This window comes from Carassius auratus, chromosome 13, assembly GCF_003368295.1.
Source record: "Carassius auratus strain Wakin chromosome 13, ASM336829v1, whole genome shotgun sequence".
Lineage (NCBI taxonomy): Eukaryota > Metazoa > Chordata > Actinopteri > Cypriniformes > Cyprinidae > Carassius > Carassius auratus.
Genome location: NC_039255.1, coordinates 23992270 through 24008163, shown reverse-complemented (window position 1 = coordinate 24008163; position 15894 = coordinate 23992270). Strand labels below are relative to the sequence as shown.

General features: G+C 39.2%; 1 protein-coding gene across 2 annotated transcripts in view; it reads right to left on the bottom strand.

Moving 5' to 3' along the window:
- Positions 1-3056: 3056 nt before the first annotated feature.
- LOC113113070 (homeobox protein Meis1-like) overlaps positions 3057-15894 on the bottom strand; it is a 61757-nt gene continuing 48919 nt past the window's right edge. Inside the window, exons 10-13 of one of the 2 annotated variants that reach the window (XM_026279228.1) lie at positions 9736-9794; positions 8758-8847; positions 7738-7831; positions 4039-4320 (exon numbers count right to left, since the gene is read on the bottom strand). In XM_026279228.1, the coding sequence (XP_026135013.1) occupies positions 7773-7831; positions 8758-8847; positions 9736-9794 (208 nt within the window). In that variant the 3' untranslated portion in view covers positions 4039-4320; positions 7738-7772. Of the gene's footprint in view, positions 4321-7737; positions 7832-8757; positions 8848-9735; positions 9795-15894 lie in introns of both variants that reach the window. The other variant, XM_026279227.1, reaches the window with a different exon arrangement.

Below are 15894 nucleotides of genomic sequence, written 5' to 3'. Positions count from 1 at the left end.
TTTTCTTTTTTTTTCTTTTTTTTTTTTTGAGATCGGTCTGGTGAGAAAATGCCGAAATATGCATTAATTTGTCTTATATGAGTTATTCAAAGTAAACAAGATAATAAAAGACAAATCGAAAAAGAGGTTAACATAAACCGTTTACTTTACAATTAAGCATATTTAATAATAATAATAATAATAATAATAATAATAATAATAATAATAGCAATAATAGTAATAGTAATAGTAATAATAATAATAATAATAATAATAATAACACTTTATTAAAATTTTATTAAATACTTAAGTTTAACTAATGCGCAATGTTGCTTTGGTTGTTAAAACACTTTCATTCTTGCACTTATTGAGATTGCACAGACACACACACACAAACACACACACACACACACTACAATACTTTAAACGACGACTCCTTATATAGCTTCAGTTGTTTCATAATCATATGGTCTACGGTAGCCTATAGCCAATGTTCTTGACATATTTGTAGAACTATGGATTTTAATTTCATTGTTATTTTATTTAATATATTACATTTCTAGTGAAACTAATTAGTTGTGGGAGAATGTAAATGGGATGCAATTATGTTTTCTTTCCTTTTTTCCTTTTTTTTTGCAGTATTTATAACCATACAAAAATAAAATACAATAAAACTAAATAAATACATAAAATAAAATAATCAATCACTGACACTGACACACACACACACACACACACACACACAGTTCATGGAGTGGACATAGCCCTCTAAAATAAGACCAGTGAGTGGACCACATTTGCATCTGCCACTGCAGCGTGCTGCGAAGACACATGACCCTTTGTGAAAGTTTTCATACTGAAGCAAAACTACTTGAATACAGAGTACAGATGACAGAAGCACGCAACAGCACAGCCCATGCTGCTCTTTAAGGGAGGCAGAAAGTCCAGTTTGGGCACCTCTGTGCTTATGGAACAAATTTCTTTCAGTCATTACTCACAGAGTTCAGTATGTGGCCAAAGCCAGATAAAAGCTTTCTTCTTTCTTCTTAAACAACAGATGGAAAAGGCGTCGTCCTTATGCCTTTTTTCTGCAGATAAATGAAGAAAATCAATAATCATGCTCATTTACAAAGGTCACGAAACGCTCATTAGGAAACTTGCCTACCCAGTGGGAACAGAACAGAACTAACATGTTTTTAAACTAATGTTCTGTATGTAGATATTATACCTGATAGCCTATGTAGCCTATTAAAAATGCATTGATTTGAAAAGGTCTAGCTGTGCATTAGCAGCACATAAAACACGCAATGCTTTATTACAGACCTATTATTGTTACACAATATCCTAGCTATGTATTAAAATAGTTATTTACAACAGTAACAACAATAAACAATAGGTGCTTAAAAAATGGAATAAAATAGGCCTAAATTACTAATATATATATATATATATATATATATATATATATATATATATATATATATATATATATATATATATATATATATACATGGGTAAACTTCAGGAAATTATATATATATATATATATATATATATATATATATATATATATATATATATATATATATATATATATATATATATATATATATATATATGCCCCTCAAGGACAGTTTTCCAGATCCCCTAAAGATGGCAGTCAAACATGAGCTTTATCTCCGCCCGTGTCTCCAGAGCACCGAATGGCGGACGGTTGAGGAATTCAAATCTGAGGAGCTAAAACTGTGTCATTAAAACGTAGCCTGTGTTCCGCGTTGCTTGAGAGCAAAACATTCAGCGAAGAGAAGGTAATAAAAATACAATGGCGACAGAACACTGAGGGACAGGTTAAAGAAAGGGAACTTATTGATTTATTATAGTTTAGCATGGCGTCACCCATTTAGTTATAAGCAGGGTAAGCTTTTCAAACATTCCCACAAGAATATACCACATTTCCCTGTCGTGGTCGTATCGAATCCATCGTAAACATTCATTTAGAATAGTTGGGTCTGATTTAGAATTATTTAAGAGCTCGGTTTTCGCGGGTAGCTTGGAAACTGCAAATGATAATGCCGTTTCAAGTGCTCTTGACGGAGCCATTGAGTGAGTGAAATAAGGCGTGAGGGGGAACTAATCTTCCTATTTAAATGTTTGTGGCAATTTTATCTAAATGAATTTTAATGCTAAAGGAGGGATAATTCTTACTTTATCCATCCCCTCATCTAGCCCCCCGTTTGAGCCTCCTTTCGAACGGCCCACATTTGTTGCTCATTAGCAAACGTACGGACATTGAATTAGCAGCTTTTAGACAAACATTTTAATATATAGGCCTAGTTGTAAAGTTGGACTCACCTTGTGCATTAAGATCCTCGATCATCTTCAGACCTTGTTCACATTTTACATTAATGTTTTCTAATAACTTGCATTGTGTTGTTAGACTTAATTAGCCTAAAACAAACAATTTGTAATTACATACTACTCATAAAATAACTTCCTGTTCATTTGTGTTATAATACTCAGTGGACACAGCTGAAAGGTGTGACCCAAAAATGTTCAATGGGATTGGACTGTTTTACATCATTCTCAAATTACAACCCCTGGCTGAATCTATAGGTGGTTTATGGAGCCATTTGATTCAAACACCTACATTATAGTTTTGATCATATCACAAATTTGAACACTTGTAAAGTTTGGAGAATTAGATCAGATTTGGAAGTAGATCAGGAGAATTTTGCAAGGGTGGCAAAATAACGTAATCCAGGTTATCAAAAATAATAATAATATAACTATTTTTAAGATTTTAAGTATAGAAAATAAAGATATCTAATGTCCGATAATGATTTAAATAATGTGTTGATACAATTTTTTGAATGAAATAGAGTACTACACTGTTTTTTTCGTATCTGAAAACCTCATTGAATTAAATAACCCAAACTATTTAAATGATTTATAGTATGTTGTGAATGACAGTCATACACAACCTGAAAGTTTTGGCCAGTTAACATCCTCAAATGAACCAGTCCTATATCAAATTAAACCAGGCCCAGAAACCACAAATATATGAAAAATAGTTCCCCCTCTTTTTACACAAAATTTATTCATTTACAATGTATACATAAACTCTTCAAAATTCAAATACGTGATAGCAACAAGTAAAACCAATATCCCAAAAAACAGGTTTGCTTAATCAAAATAATCCCAAATCCCATTTATAACTTAAATTCTAAAAGTTTGATGGGTTGGCTTTACACACACACACACACACACACACACACACACATGCTTGTTCTTCACATTCAGCTTCTCACACATCCAATAAAGGCAAATTAAAATAATTTCCATTGGTTCCAATGATGTGGGGGCAGTACCATTATGATGTACAAATTGGGAATGCAAAATGGAGACCTCCTGAAAGGCAGGAGGATGTGGCTCAGACAGGTGGACAGCATTCAGTATCTTCCTAAGGCTGTGATGGATCATGGGAAATCTGCCCTCCTGCCGGACAAAAAATGAAAAAAAAAAAAATGTCCTGGCAAACATGTATTCAATGAATTATTGATTTATTGACTTTTTTTTTTTTCTTGTTTAAACGCAAAGTGATTTATGGAGGAGGCCAAACGTCTATGGAGATGGCACACACATAGTGTGGAAAGAAAAAAAAATGTTCACATCCTTTTTTTAAAAAATCTATTAGAAACAACATAATATGCAGAACAATAAGATAGCATTTACAATACTTTTTTCCCAGTTCATACGAAAGTCCAATGCAATTGTACAACAGTATACAGTATGTCCTCATCCCTCCACTTTAGAGGCTGATATAGTAATAAATTCAATCTCTCTCTTTTTGTGTCTACGCAAAGGGCACCTCCTTTTTAAAGTGTCCTATAGTATACAGGAATCGTGCTTCTTTCTTAGTCCGAATCTATAGCCAAGATGCAAGCTTCTCCATCTCTGTAACAAGTCAGTATATAATCGTGCTTGGCAAGCCCCAGAAAAACCAATCGCAGCTCCTCTTCTATCCGTAGCAGTCATTTAAAAAATCCATTTTAGTAAATTACTGGGCATGGATGTCCATGAATTGTCCTCCCATGGTAGGGTCTCCTGGATTGAACATAGTGGGGCTAGAGGCTGACATGGGCATGGCAGGGTGAGGTGGTCCTCCATGCATTAACATCGCTGGGTGGTGGGGATGTCCAGGGATGTAGGAACGCATGGGAGGGCCGGGCCGCAACTGAGCAGGGTGGTGGGGCATCTGGGAGGCGCCGTAGCCTGGTTGCCCCATAGCCATACCCACCGGGCCACTGTGTGACAGGTAATCCCCTGGCATGCCTTGTAGTCCTAGGGAACAAACAAAGAGAAGAAGATTATAGCGATTATTGTTGATGCATTTGGAATAGTCATAATATTGTATATATTATATTTTGGGAGGTCATCAATCCAATTGTTTCCTTTACAAGGAAGGTTTGACTCTGCAATCACAGCAACGGAAAGAATATGAGTTATGTGGTTGTAAGAGAAGCCTTGGAGAGAGGACCGTCCTCTGTAATGAATGGGATGAGACTAGAAGAGGAATCCGTGTAGTGGGAGAGGGTGGCTCTCTAGGGACTAACTCACTGGCCTGAACATAGCACTTTACTGCTGCCGGCACCAGGGATCTCTACTCAGTGCCATAGCCATCAGATCTGGAATCTGCCACAGTCATACCTGACTACTCAACCGGAAGGTTGTCCTTCACAACTGTAAGGTCAATCAGGAGGTTGATATCTAGCTGTTATTAGGCTTGATTTGCTAATTTTATATTCATTTCAGAGAACAATGCTATGATGAAATCTTTATAATTGGCTCCCCTCTGGATGACAGTGACTATGATGTGTTTATATTTTAAGAGGCACTGACTTGATGATAATTTTACAACAATAATTTTTCATCCATAAATCTATTCTCTCTACACATTTTAATCCCATGCTAGTAAAGGTTGTACCTTCAAAATTATATGAATGTGAAGTCTATCACTAACTGGCACATAAGAGGAAATTAACTGCTACGTGTCCACGAGCTAAGTCTTTATGCCAGAGGATGCTACAACAATGACAAATGAGGTAAAATAAGCCATGCCTTTATTCTTCATTCTCCCCTCACTTATCTCAATTTAAACACAATGAGCAAAGTTCTGTGGCTCGCTCTGAGAGCCCCTCAGAGAAACGCCACCATTGTGCTTAAATTAAAGACGAAAGGTGAAAATTTACAAAGGCTGTCACTTGAGAGGTCTCACCTGGGTGCGTGCACGTGCCACAAGCAGAAAGGCTACTAACCCTGTGACAGCGGCAATACAAAGCAACAAATCTACCTCAAGTGAAAAAAAAAAAAAAAAACTGCCCTTTTGTTATTGCTTTGGTTGTAGGTCATTAGGTTTCAGCCGTAGAATGGCATATATAATGGTTGGTGTTTTGCACTAGCATGTGAAGCCGTAATCTCTATGCCTCTGCAATTATTTACTACTAAAGGCCTGACCTGAGCTTTTGAGGGGTCATCAGCTGTATTTGATTTCAATCCTTGAACACGTTGTTTGGTGAGGAGGGAAAACATCCACTTCATCAGAAAAGCAATGCTTGGATGTTAAAAGGGCACACGTTGCAAATGTGGTTTATCACTTAATAAGTCAATCAATACATTGAGTTCCTTTGCCTGTCTATTTTCAGAAGTGCCATGGGACCGAATCAACAGGGGATGTTTGACATAGACAATACAGGAGCCAAATCCCAGAGGACCCTTTCCCCCCTTAAAAGTAAAAGTTCAGAGCAGAAAATGGGTACCTTGACCCTGCAAAAGGTTAACAAACTTCTGTTTAATGAATGGGAGCAATGAAATTTCAGACAAAGGAGTCTCCAGCAGAGCTTCCAGCTCACCAGAGCATACCAGCTGCGTTCAAGTATGGACGGGGAGGGAAACATTTTTGTCCATATGCCCATAATTAATGCTCTCTGTGCTCACTATTGTCTTGAAAGTAAAATGAAAAAATGCTGGCCACCCTTGGCTAATTTTGTTTAAGAAACACAAAGAACGGTACGGGGGGAAATGGTCATAAAACAGTCATTCCCTCGCTTATCAAAGGCTTGCCCTTTTCTGGTTGAGTAGTTAGGCTTTATCCACGCTGACAGGTGTATTGTTTTGGAGAGCTATAAGCTCTATAATCGTCATGGGCAGAAAGCATAACGCTTTGCTAAGTAGGTTTAATTGGCTTTGGTTTTAAGTAATGTTTCAGTGTGACTGCTTGGAACATCTTCATTTTAGGTTTTGGGACTTCCCAGCAAATAACTGCTTAATCTCGCCTTGAGGAGAATTCCTCAACTAATGAATCATTGGTCTCTTAATCAAATAAGTTTTTTTTTTTTTAATAACCTAATTGGTTGTGAAGTATAAAACACATCACTTACATTTAATTGACCTAGAAACTATAGTAACAACATTTAAATTAGACAAGCTAGGAAATGCCAGTGATGAAGCCATAAAGACCAAGCATTCTTCACCATGGCGACATATTTCTGTCACACTCTGCCTTCTTTTCTTTCCTCATTTCCCCCTCTCGCCCGCTCTCTTTTCCCCTCAACCCATCTCATCTAAGATTCTAAACGCGGCCCAATTACAGAATTCGGCAAGCAAATTGAGGCTGTTTAAAGCAGGTTTCTCTCGTCTCTTCTGGGAACTACAGCAGCTGCTGTAAGCAGCCATTTGGACACCGGGAAACACTCTCAGTGTTTAGATACGCACACAAAGTGGGCACGTGACAATTTAAAAGCACAGAGCTTGTGTCATCAGCCTATGACTCTCTGTAAAGACAGTGAAGTAGAGAGTTTCTTTGACAACAGAGGTATTCTGTGCTTGGCTGCATTAATGATCACTATTTTTGTATACTGAATAAGTCAAATCCATTTGTCACACCGCTTGTGATGGCATATTTAATTTGGATATAGTCAATTAGGCTGGACTAAGCTGTGTACCCTGCTGTGCACACCTCCATTTTGCACTCCTTCATCTCCTTTGCCTTTGCCATTAGTAATCCTATTAGGAAAGACAGACAAGAAAATAGTGGACCAAGTCAGGGTCGATAGAAGCAGCTCCACCTAAAACATTCCACGCAAGACTGACATAATTTCCAAATGTGTGGCTATGTATTCGGCTGCAGGGTGAGAGAGTGGTTCTTTGTGCGTTGCCTCGCAGGTTGGTGTATAAATGTAACTCATGCATCAACTGTAGGGAGACAGATTTATGACACTTTGGGGACATGCACTTTTCTCTCCTTGCACTGCTGCAGACTGCTTACATTTGGCAATCAGTCTGTTGCTATGGTAACACACCCCTCCCCTTGTCTGACCGAAACCCCAATCTCAATCCCCCCACCTTCCATTGCCTCTTTCCCCACACAGCTATTCCTCCTCCTGCTCTCTTTCTCTTTCACCCACACTCATTTCCCCTTTTTATATGACTTTATGCACTGTTTAGTAACATGGACAAAAATATTCAGAAGTAAGAAAGGGCAACACCGATCATAAACATACACAAGCATAAAAACTCCTCATGAGAGTGAGTCACCCACAAGTAGAGGAAATATTAGTATTGATAAGCAGGAGAAAGCAGCTTGTTTTCTGGAGGAAAAGAGAGATTTTTGTTTCTCCCATTTCGAAAACGCAGTCCAAATTAATTGCTGAAAACAAGTCACAAATTATGGATGCTTGGTGACCCTGCTTTTGTACTTACTTCCCCCATTGCTTTGCGATTGGTTAACTAGAAGGTTACATGTAGTGCCACTGTCCCTCCATGCCCATATTCATGCCCATCCCACTCATAGGCCCTAGAAGGAGAGAAAACAATCGAAGAAGAAGATGCCGAAAGATGAGAAAATCAACAGACCACAGCTCAGAGACAGGAGGTAAAGAAACAAAAGCACAATCCCACATTTATTAAAAGTAAAAAGAAGAACACCATATGGTATCAATAAGACAATATGTGACCCTGGACCACAAAACCAGTCTTAAGAGATTTATACATCATATGAAAGCTGAATAAATAAGCCTTCCATTGTTGTATGGTTTATTAGGATCGAACTATATTTGGCTGATATACAACTATTTGAAAATCTGGAATCTGAGGGTGCTAAAAAATCTAAATACTGAGAAAATTGCTTTTAAAGTTGTCCAAATTAATTCAGAGCAATGCATATTACAAATCAAAAAATAAGTTTTGCTATATTTATGGTAGGAAATGTACAAAATATGTTAATGGAACATGATCTTTACTTAATATCCTAGTGATTTTGGCATAAAAGGAAAATCGATTTTAATACATATTTAATTGATAAAAAATATACCCCAGTGACTTAAGAATGGTTTTGAGATCCAGGGTCACATATACTGTAAGTAAACAAACAAGTAAATACTGCATTCAAAGGCCAAAGGTTGGAAGGAAGCCTAGCTTTGTTTAAATCCTGAAGCTTAACTGGCAAGGGAGGGGGGTGAGTAGTTAGCAACAGTGACCAGTTGCACAGGGTGGTAGAAGCTTGGATTCAGAGAGAAGAGCAAATTCTAGTAAGATGGGTATTAGAAAGCCAAGGTCTCAGAAAGGAAACATGAAGGGAAAAAGGGGTGTAATGCACTGGACCACACCTATGCTAGCCAAGGGTCTTAGAATCAGACTAAAGAAGGAGGTAGTGAGGAAGAGAAGGAGGGGGCTTGTGGGAAGGTGGGAGATGTCAGAGGAGAAGACATGCCAAGGTCTTACCAGGTGGTCTGATTCCCATGTGCTGCTGGCCGTCCATCACGAAGCCTCCCATGGGCTGACCATCTGGGGTGTAGGGAGCTCCTTGACTTACTGCAAGAGGGCATGGTCAGGGAATGTGGGGCAAACGAACAGTGGTCAATTAGTGCTTTTAATTAAGTTTAAGTCACTGGAGAAACATCATCTGTTAACACATATGCAGACTAAAGCATTTCAGACAGTTTCCTTGGACTTCATGAGAGATCAAACATTTGACAGAACATGCCCAATGAAGCTTAAACACTAGAAAAAAAAAAAAAAAACCCTAAGCCTATTTTCTATAGATAAAGGAAACTTTTTTAGACAACACAAAAAATATGAAGAAAACCTAAGTGATACTGTATATTGTTTTTTTACCCACACAGGCTAACTGAGATGTACTTACTGTGAGTTCACGCTGTCGTGAGTGTGAGTGTTTGTTTGCATTTGTGTGTGTGTGTGTGTGTTGGGGGTTATTTGGTCAAAAACAACAGCTCAACCCCAATGAATGCCTTTGAACTTTACTGAGTCCCTAATGCAACCCTGCCCCCTGAACCCTATTACAGGTAATAAACTTTACAGCACTCCACAACAAGCCATGCACCAGGGACACTGTTCACTGACAGGAAGAACTGAACTGGGAGGCAAACATTGCCACTACAAAATAAAATATGAAGTTTAAATAAACAGTATAATGTGTGGCATCGAGAGGATCCAGTTATAGTTATTGTTTCAATAGTTTAATCCACCGTGTGCGTTTGCTTACTTCTCTTCGTCACTGGGTTATATAGTGCCCAAGTCAGCATGATTAGTGCTTTGGGTTAATTGGATGGATTTTAGTGGTCAATCTTTGTTGACATCCAGGCTGGGCTAAGTATTTACCGGCAGGTGGGCCTCCGGGTGCATGGCTTGCAGGGGGCTTTCGCCTGCAGGATTTGAATACAGAAACTATGGGGGACTTGCCTGCTCGGTTGGACTGGTCGATCATGGGCTGCACTATTCTTCTTCTTGCGTTAATGAACCTATAAAAAAACAAGGAGATGCAACATATGACTACAAATTCACTGGAGTTTTTGCTGTCTTTTTCTGCAAACAAAGTCACGTCCAAGCCTGCTGCTGTCCAGATCAGCCCAGATAGCTAATCAGAGGGGTAATTGAGGGATTTTTTCTCTAATCCTCTAGTACTCCAGTGGGAGCGTCAATGAGTTGTTCCATAACACAGACATGTTTACAAAACTTATGACTTGTACAAACTTGTGCTAGCTTAATATATATTGCCTACTAAGTGAAGTGCACAAAAGCACTTTGAAGAAAAGTCTATGCAGTTCAAGAGACTCCTTTTCCTTTTTTTTTCTTTTACATTTTTATTTTAAACCACTGAACCATTCAAACCATGATGCCAGATGTAGCACAGTTGATATACACCACATGAATTAATGTGTGTAGGGAATATTTGCTAACAGAAAATTGTTGCATTGTCAAAGAACACAAGTACAAGTCATGTTTTCTTTTTCCCTGAAAACTGTATGTTCAATGAGGAGACCCCCCCCCCCCTCCTCACCAAAAAGAACAGGCTGATCTGCAATTCTGCATATTGTGCATAACATTTGTGACAAAAACATATCTGGCCCCTGTAGCTTCTGACCCCCAGCCTCCTTGCACCATACATCGGAGTGCTCTGGCCTTGTTCTGCCTAAATCCCCTCTAGTGACCCCGTGACCCTGGTCACCTCCAGGAGACCATGCTCAGGGGTCCCAACTTGATTTATGTCCTCCTGCTGTTACCACAGTTGGACACTTCCATTGCATCCTTTAAAGGGGGAATTAGTAGACTCTTAAGGAAACAATAGCCCCGCTACACTTTTCAGGCTGAGAAACGCGGGGAGAAAAAGAGAAAGGGAGAAATAAGGAGAAAGAGCAGGATTAACAGACAAAGAAATGTTCGCATAGGCATCTAACAGATCTAGATGCTAGATGCCAGCTAACAGATCATTCCAGCTCTACATTTTTGCTGTGTTTAAACCATTGGAACATACAACTGTAAACAACATACCATTTGGATAATTAACTATAATATTATTAATATTCATAATTTAATTAATAAATGTAACTTTTGAGAAAATGGTGAATAAATAAATAAATAATAATAATAATAATAATAATGAAAAAGTGCACTCAAGAATGTTCCTTTAGAGTTTACCATAAATATGAACATTTTAGGCACTTTTCATGTTTACTATAAAAAATGGCCTCTCCTGGCATAAAGCTTTAATAGAATGTTTTTGTTTCTTTAAATTTATTTGATCAGAGATCAGAAGACTTTCTCATATATTTATCACCAATATCACTCTACAACATAACCTTAAAGGCTTATAAAAAAATACAAATAAAAAGATGAGGGGAGGAAGGTACTGACATGGCAGTGCATCATCAAATGAGAGAATGTCTGGAGTTTTATCACCAGAAGCGGGCTGGAGAGCAGGGGGAGTGGGCTAGGCATTCCTTTTACTGCCTTCATCTCAGGCTGGGGTCAGGGGGGGCGAGGGGGGTACTGTTGTCTATCTCCTGACCCCTGATTTTCCTCCCTCACTCAGTCGCTCTCCCTCTGCCTTTTTTCCACTCACTTTTTTTTCAGATTGTGGAAATGGCTGTTCTTTCTTTCTTTCTTTCTTTTTTAAAGGTATCTTAAGCTTCCTCTCTCATTCCTTCTTATATCTATGGCCAGATGCACCAAAAGCTGTAACAAAGGACAAGTGCTACACAATACCAGGCAGGGGGATGGAGAGATGGTGAGGGTGAAGGAGGGGGTGTAGGAGTGTGAGGAAAGAGAAAGAATGGTCATGCTCTGTTCTGTGAGTCAGGCGGACGCCCTGGCGCTGACGGTTAAGAAGGCAATCAAAAGGAGCAGAGAGCCATACGGGCCAGGCCAAAGCTGGAGCCTCCATTAGGAGTAAAAGTTCACCTTTGCGCGACCTCTCCGCACTATAGGACTGCATTTATGGCCTGTTCAGTTTCTACTTCCCATAGGCACACAATGAAGCCAACTATTCAGCCCAGCTTGGGACAATGGGGGCTATTTTAAAGCAAAACGCCACTAGTGGCACCAAAGTAGGGTAAAAATAGGAGGTTTAAAAATACAAGGCTTCACTAAAAGGACGAGAAAAAAGGTTGAGATGAGAGTGTTTATGAGCCAAATGAACCTTGATAGAGGTTTAGTTCTTCACATTCTTTTAGCACGTGTGTGTGTTTCGTAAAGTGTTAGAGCTGTATTGCTCATTCTACTTCACTGACAGTCAATCTGATCTCTGTCGGGTCTGCCAGGGCCTCCGCTAATATCCCACTCTCATTACAAACGCACAGGTGTAGCACGAACGCCACGTGAAATGGCCAATTAAAAGCAAGAAATTGTCTTTTTCATCAGCTGCCTTTGTCGCGTGACCAATTAGGGAATAATTTAATAAGCATTGCTGGAAAGATCCAGATTGAAGTTACAAAAGGTTATATTTCAGTATGTCTATCTAAATGCATATGAAGTACGTCATTTTTTTTTTTTTTTTTCAGATATGCCCTCTACATTCGCTTTCTCCCTCTGCCTCAAATGTAAACTGTGTGAGGGGGCGCATGCTTGACTACGGAGGACCAAATTCACTCATGAAATCGCATTTCAACACACTCTGCTACATTTACATGTATATTAAAAACCCACAAACAGGCATATCAGTAATACCGAAGGAATAGAATGATCTGAAGATTCAGATCTGCATCTGTGGCTCTACAGGAATCTCCAGTAAAAATATACATTAAAAGAAAAGATATAGAAGATGTTATGGTTTTAGGATAATTATCAGTTGAAATAAAGTGTGCTTTATCAACTTAGTCAAAGTGGTAACTCTGTGTTTGGTAGTAACTGGTTAAATATATATATATATATATATATATATATATATATATATATATATATATATATATATATATATATATATATATATATATATATATATATATATATATATAAGCATAATATGTAATGAATGAATCGTTATTGTGAACACAATATTGAAATTAGTGTGCTTTCCTAGTTTTTGGCTATGAATGCTATCATCCTAATTGAGATGTTCATATATTCAGAAACAATTATTCAGTTTCATTCAGTTTTTGTCCCAGTTTTAAATTAAAAAAAAATAATTATACTTACAATTGAAAATATAATTTGACATCAAATAGTTACACATTTAAAATTAGGTTGATTCCTAGCTACAATGACTGTAGTTTGCCATGTTTTGATAGCTTTAAAAGTAAATAACTTTCAAAATTATAGCTCAATTTGAGTTCAACAGTTTCAGATTATAATATGTAGCTTCTATCTTGGCAAACTACGTTTTTGAAGTAGCTTCCTCCACAATGTTTAACTTGCTAACTGCTATAATGCAACTAGCTAATCATGCAATAAGATCCCTCTGGTGAAACCAACTTTATTATCAGAATCTGCTCTGGAGATCCTTACACTTAAGTAATTAGTAAGAAATTTCATAAATACGAGCATCTCATCTCGACCTAAAAGTAAAAAACTCCAGTACTCCTCCTCTCTCCAAGTCACTCTGGGGTCAGTCGCTATGGCCTCCCTTTGCTTAAATAAACTAGTCCAGCTGTTTGCTGCACAAATTCTATTTACACTCTTGCCTCCCCCCTACGCACCCGCTCACTCACCCGCTCACTCACCCGCTCACTCACCCGCTCACTCACTCACTCACTCACTCACTCACTCACTCACTCACTCACTCACTCACTCACTCACACACACTTATACATACATTTACACACTTATTTTCATCAGTGCACAGCAACCCAGGCCTGGAGGGGTGGTGTTACCCTGTTCCATTGCTGGAAACAGACGAGGGGGAATGGGGCGTACATAAAGGACCAACTTCCAAACACCCCTTTGCAACTCTCACCTCAAACAATTCCATTCAGCCACATCACACCCCTCTTCCTCCCCTCGCACTGCATATTCCTGCCTTTCTCACCTCTCTTCACATTCTTAATAACACAACCTCCCCCACGGCCCCTCCGCTGCTTCTTATGCCGCGTTTCCACCGCAGGAACTTTACTAGGGACTTTGGCCTGGTACTCGGTGTGCTTCCAACACAGGAACCAGGAACTAAATAAAGTTCCGGTTAAAAAACTGCCCCTCAAAAAGTCCCTGCTGGCGAGGTAGTACTTTTTCAAAGTTCCTTTCAAAGAAACTTTCGGGGGCGGGACTTGGGCACTAAACATCCCGATTGGTTGAGTTCATGCAGCTTTGTTATTTCAACCACCATTTATTCGGATCATTTTCAAAATATTACTGTTATTGTGTCATGAATGTAATTTTAAAAGTATTTCAGGGCGAAAATGTAGTTGGCTAGAACTTCTTATATTTGCCGCTGGCTCTGATGTCTCTTTAGTTAAACATAAAATATAATTCGCATTGGGTGAATCTAACAGGTAATCTTTGGTCTGTATTCAATTTATCTATATGTTAAAATGAAACTAAGTATATTTCTGCAGCTATTAATATGTTCAAATGAAAACGAAAGGAGGTAGTGGTATTTGATATTTTGTTTTATTGTAAATAAACAGTGAGGAAAATTGCAGTAGCCAAGGCGAGCTGACTGATGTTATCAAGCACGCTGCTGTTTGCAGAATTACCGAATTTGCGTCGTCGCGGACATCACACTCCAAAGTCTAATGCACAAAGTCTGAACTACCGAGGATGCAAGTCCAAAATCAGCGTACTTTGTATTGAGAAATGTGCGCAGACCTTCGTCACCAGACTATTGCCTAATCTTCCTCTACTTTAGACCGCGGTGGAAACGCAGAAAGCTAAAGGTCTGGGGGGGAGTTCCTGGGAAAAAAAGTTCCTGGTACAAATGTTTCGGGTAATTTCGGTGGAAACGCGGCATTAGACTGGTCTGCGGTGGTGAAATCCCATAAGAAGAACCCACTCTTCTGGGTCTAGGGAAGCAGGGGCCATGTACATACTATACCTAAAGAACGGTGTGAACTAGTTGTTAATATAGTGATGCCATTTTTCTTTAGACACTTACAGCTCTGAAGTGTGGTGCTAGAAAATAACAGAAACATAGGCATGTGTCCTGACTTATTTGCAAATGTAGCTGTAGTTGCTTACACCATCTAATACCAAACTTGCTAGCTTCCAGGTTTCTTGTATACAACTGTAAGATTTGCATAGCTATCATCATGTTAAACCCCAATAGGGGGGAATTCAATCTCACATTTAATTCTAGTCACCATCCCAAAAATGTTTAAATGAGTATGTGGTCAGAGATTCCCAGACTTTACCAGGATTACCTGGTCCACTTTGGCAGAGCAAAACAGCTTGGCCAAAGAAAACAGAGGAGATGTAAAGGGGCTTTTTGGGAAGTCTTAAGTAGCGGCTGGTCTAATCCTGCTGCATCAGCCCCCCTCCAACAGAGGCTAGCCATTACTTCAGCAAACTCACCCCTGGTGCACCCCCACAAGCTCCTCTCACTAAACAAAGTCAAAACCTTTTCCATTAACAGAGCTGTGAAGTCCCCTCTAAAGCTGCTTTTAAAGAGTGGGGCCGCTGCCTGGGGGCTGAGGAACATACTTTATAAACACATAGCTCGTCTGTGAGAAAGAGAGAGGGGTGCAGCAGAGATTGCAACGAGTTGCTCAAAAGAACAATTAAGACAGGAAAACATATGAAAACTTAAGACCAGAAAACCTCCAGCTTGTGGTGAGAAGAGGAGACCATTGCTGTGATCAACCTCTGTTGCGGCATTCAAACGAACACCCAAAAACAAAGCAGAGTGCAACTGCTGCGAGGTGCTGGACTTGCTTCAGAGACGGTTCCCCACTCTTCTAGAGCCAGGGACTATGAGGTCATTCTTGGCATGAACACGGCTTGCTTGCTCTCCTCTGATTCCCCACCCAGTCCAGAGAGAGCAAGAGAAATAGAGCACTAATACATCAGTGCGAGAGGGCACCCTCATATGCCCACTTCACAAACACAACATTGGAACACCCTTCATTCCATGATGTTGAGTATCTCTGAGGGCTTTTCATGCAGCCTGATGCCAGAGGCAAACGCTTGGGCCAG